The sequence below is a fragment of the Melospiza melodia genome, chromosome 24 (assembly GCF_035770615.1).
Source record: "Melospiza melodia melodia isolate bMelMel2 chromosome 24, bMelMel2.pri, whole genome shotgun sequence".
Classification (NCBI taxonomy): Eukaryota; Metazoa; Chordata; class Aves; order Passeriformes; family Passerellidae; genus Melospiza; species Melospiza melodia.
The window spans coordinates 3,861,439-3,865,519 of NC_086217.1; the positions used below are offsets into that span (position 1 = coordinate 3,861,439).

The following is a 4,081-nucleotide window of genomic DNA, read 5'->3' on the forward strand; positions in this document are numbered from 1 at the left end:
CCCCCTGTGCACCAGCCGTGTGTCCCCAGCTGTGACACCCCCTGGGCTCCAGGGATGTCCCTGCCCGGTATTTCAGCACACAGGACAGGGTGGCACAGGGGGCTGGGAGAAGCAGCCCCAAGCCTTGGGGTGGCACCAGGGCAAGGAGGGGACCTCAGGTGTCCCTGTGCTGTTGGTTGGAGGTGGCAGCAGAGGGGTTTGTGCCCACGGTCAGTGGCAGCGCTGTGAGAGGAATGAGGGCGTGCCAGAGGGGGTTTCTTCACTCGGAGGGGAGGAAGGCAGCTCAGCCATGCTCATCCCAGCGGCTCGGGCTGGGATTTGCTTTTGGCATCAAACCGTGCTCTGCTGCTGCCCTTCCCGCTGAGGTCCCCATTTCCCCCTTTTCCAGCAGCAAATGAGCCCCTCCTCCTCCTCCTCCTCCTCCTCCTCCTGTTCCCCTTTTGGGGGTCCCCTGGCAGGGCACAAGTGGGGCCCAAGTCAGGCCAGGGTTTGCTCGACCCCAGGTTGCTGACACAGAGCCTGGGTTTCACCGGGGCTGTTTGCAGGACAGGGGACGCTGCCAGCCCCTCCTTGTGCACGAAGGGCAGATCTGCTCCGCTCAGGAGGCACACAGGCTGTTGTGTTGGTTGGTTGGTTACCCTTTATTTCCGCAGGCCGGCGTTGCTCGCTCATTCCGGGACCATCCGGCCCCGGTACACGACTCCGTCCTTGCCCATCAGTTCGTACGTGCCGGGCTGGGAAGGAGGGCATGGGCTGGCTCTGCCGCGCTGGGCTGCGCTCAGCACCCCCCGCCCAGCTCCTCCTGGGGACACTGAGGCACAGACGCTCCCCCAGGCGCTCAGCACCGCTGTCCCAGCCTCGGTGTGTCCCCTCCTCACCCGTCCCTACCAGGTTGGGGTCCGGCAGCAGGGGCTCCATGCGCTGCACGGGGCTGACGCTGGTGTGTTTGCCGCCGGAGTACATCGGGGAGCGCCGGGTGTAGCCGTCGGCTGCCTCGTCCCTGTGGGACAGGGCACAGGCTGCTGGGTGCCCTGGCACCCTGTGCTTCAGCCTGCCGTGCCAGGGAGGGGTGCAGGGGGTGCTCCCCCTCATCCCGCTGCTCCAGCTGGTGCCCGGGGCTGTTCCTCCACAGCAGAAGGACCTTGCACTTGCCTTTGTTGAACTTGGAAATGTTCCTCCGCAGGCAGTTCAGCCGTGCCCCCCCAGCCCTGCAGGGTCTGCCCTTTCCCCGCAGCCCCACGGTGTGACAGGGGACACCAGCCGGCAGGAGCAGGGCTGATTTGGGGACAGCAAGCACCAAGTCCCCCCCAAGCCTGAGCTGAGGCTGACACCAGGCACAGCTCATCCCGTGTGGCTTCAGGGCCTGGCAGGGCAGCACAGGGGGCTGCGAAACCCCTCCGAACCCAGCTGGGCCTCTGCAGCTCCTCCTTGCCTGGGCACTCCAGCCCCTTCCACCCGCCCAGGGAAGAGCTCTGCCTGCTGGGCCAGGGTCCCCAGGGCCAGGGGAGGGTCCCCATGTCCCCATGTCCCCCTACCTCTGGTCCGGCCTGCGCAGGCGGGGCAGGCGCATGGAGAGCCCGGCGGCTGCCGGCGGCGTGGACGGGACGATCCCAGGGCGTCTGAGAGGGTGACAGGGGACACAGGTGGGTGACAGGGGCCACACGAGGCAGCCCTGACACTGCAGGGCACTGCCAGCACCCATGTGCCCCTGTGGCAGCCCCTTGCACTCACTGTGCAGACATCTTCACCAGCGGGTCGCAAGGTGCGTACTCGGCAGAGGGCACTCTCAGGAACATCCTAGGGCAGGGAGAGAAGGGCTGGGCAGGCACTGCAGGGAGTTCCAGCCTTTTCAGGGGAATCGTGGGGTGCCGAGCCTGAATTCTCCACCACCACCACAGCACAGTCCAACCCACTGGCTGGTTACAAAATAAAGGGGCTGTTATGGGGGAAATGGGCAATTTGTGGAGTCCCAGCTGGGACAAAGCTCCAGCTCATATTGGACAATGCTGAAGCTCCCAAAACCCACTGCTATGGGAATGGCTCCCAGGGGCAACCCAGTCCCATGGCAAGGGGACAAGGAGGGGGCTCCTGTACCCCTTGTTGGGGTGGGATGCTCCCAGCCTGGGACACGCTCACCTCGGTCCCACCGGTGCCTCCAAAATAATTTTGGGTGGCTGCTCATGGCTGCCCAGGACCCACAGGGATGGATGGGAGGTGGAGGGCTCAGACTCCCACAGCTGTGACTCCCACACCATCCCAACCACCCTCACACCTGTGTTCTCTCTTGCTCAGCACCCAGGACCCCCCTGTGCCCTGCCAGGAGGGCAGATCACAACCTGGCTCTGGCACTGCGTGTCCCAGCCCTGCCAGGGGACAAGCCACCGTCCCCCACGCTTGTCACAAAAGCCTTTGCACCTACATGCCAGGTTCAGCTGGGTACGCCTCCATCCTGAGGCCGCCTTCTCGAGGTTCTCTGGGTGCTGGGAGCCTGCTGCCAGTGGGAGGAAACCCTCATCAGCATCCCCATGGTTCCACCAGTGGATAAATGGGTCCCACACCAGGGCACCACATGGGCCCAGCCAGAGGGAACAGGGCCAGTGCTGTCCCCAAAGCCATCGCTGTTCCCGTGGCACTCACCTGCTGGGCCCAGCCACGCTCTCAGATGGCACCCACAGGTCCTGGGATCCTGGGACGCCTCGGACTGACTGCACCCTCTGGACTGGGGCACTGCTGCCAGGGGCTCCTGGGTGCATTTCTGAGGTGGTGCCATCTGCAATCTTTGTCTGAGCATGGGGAGGAGCCTGAGCAAACAGAGCAGTGTTTCAGCCCCAGCTCTTGCTCCCAGAACTGCGCCCCTTTCCCTCAAGGAAGCCTCCTGTGCCACTGTGAGCTTGGTGTTAAACCAGCCCTTGGTGCAAGGGCAGCAAGATGGGGGTGCAGACCCCAAAGGAGGGGGAGCACCCACGGGGCTGGGAAGAGCCTTTACCTTGGAGATGCCCATCTTGGTCTCTTCTTCCTTGATCTGTCCCGTGCTGGTCATCGCAGGGGGACTGTCCAGGGAGCTGGGAAGAGCCTCTACCTCAGCAATGTCCATCTCCATCTCTTCCTTCTTGATCTGTTCCATGTCCTCCTGTCCCATGTCAGTCCCTCCTCTGTCCCTCCATTTCACACTCTTCCCCACATCCTTCTGGCCCATGTCACTCTGTCCCGTCTCATCCTGTCCCACGTCCATCCGTCCTCTGCCGCTCGATCGCGGACCCCTTCCCGCGTCCTTCTGCTCCGTGTCAGTCCGTCCTGTGTCACCCCGCTGCCTCGTGTCCTTCTGTCCCACGCCCCTCTGTGCCGTGGCAGCCTGTGCCCTGCTCTGTGCCGTGTCACTCTGTGCCGTGTCACTGTCCCCAACGTCGCTGCTGGCAGCCTCGTCCTTCTCTTTGCCCTCTGCCTTGGGGCTGTCAGGCCGGCTCTCCCCACGCTTCGCTGTCTTGGGCCTTTCCACGAGGGGAACTGCAGGGAGAAAGCAGAGGGAGCTGCCCAGGCTCAGGGGAGGCAGGGGGAGCCTGCCTGGGGGACAGGCCAGCGCTCTGCAGCCCCCCTGTGCCCTCCCGCCCTGGGGCTCCCCCCCAGCTGTGCCCAGAGGTACTTTCATTGCCGATGACAATCAGCCCTCCGAGGTCTTCCTCCGCCTCCAGGGGCTGGCCAGCCTTCTTGTCTTTGGCGCTGGGTCCGGCCAGCATTTCCTTCATGGCAGACTGGGAAGGAGAGGATGGGCTGGCTGCCACACTGGGCTGCATTCAGGATCCCCAAGCCGGTCTCCCAACCCAGCTCTTCCTGGGGAAACTGAGGCACAGATCCCCCTGGATGTTCAGCACCAGCCTCCCAGCCTTGGTTCCCTTTCAGTGTCTCCTCTTGAGGCTGAACAGCCCCAGCACCTTCAGCCTTTCCCCAGGACAGAGCTGCCCCAGCCCCCAGAGCATCTTTGTGCCCCTCCACAGGACCTGCTCCAGGAGCTCTGTGTGTCCCATCCCGAGGAGCCCAGAGCTGGACACTGCTCCAGGGGAGGCCTGGCCAGGGCTGGGCAGAG

General features: G+C 64.2%; 1 protein-coding gene across 1 annotated transcript; it reads right to left on the reverse strand.

The window, feature by feature from the left end:
* Positions 1 to 2,633: 2,633 nt before the first annotated feature.
* Positions 2,634 to 3,646, reverse strand: LOC134428798 (uncharacterized). The gene is made up of 2 exons (XM_063175782.1): positions 2,987 to 3,646; positions 2,634 to 2,801 (listed from the first exon to the last, which is right to left on the reverse strand). Exons 1-2 carry the CDS (start codon positions 3,644 to 3,646, stop codon positions 2,634 to 2,636), a joined length of 828 nt encoding a protein of 275 aa, XP_063031852.1.
* Positions 3,647 to 4,081: the final 435 nt, after the last annotated feature.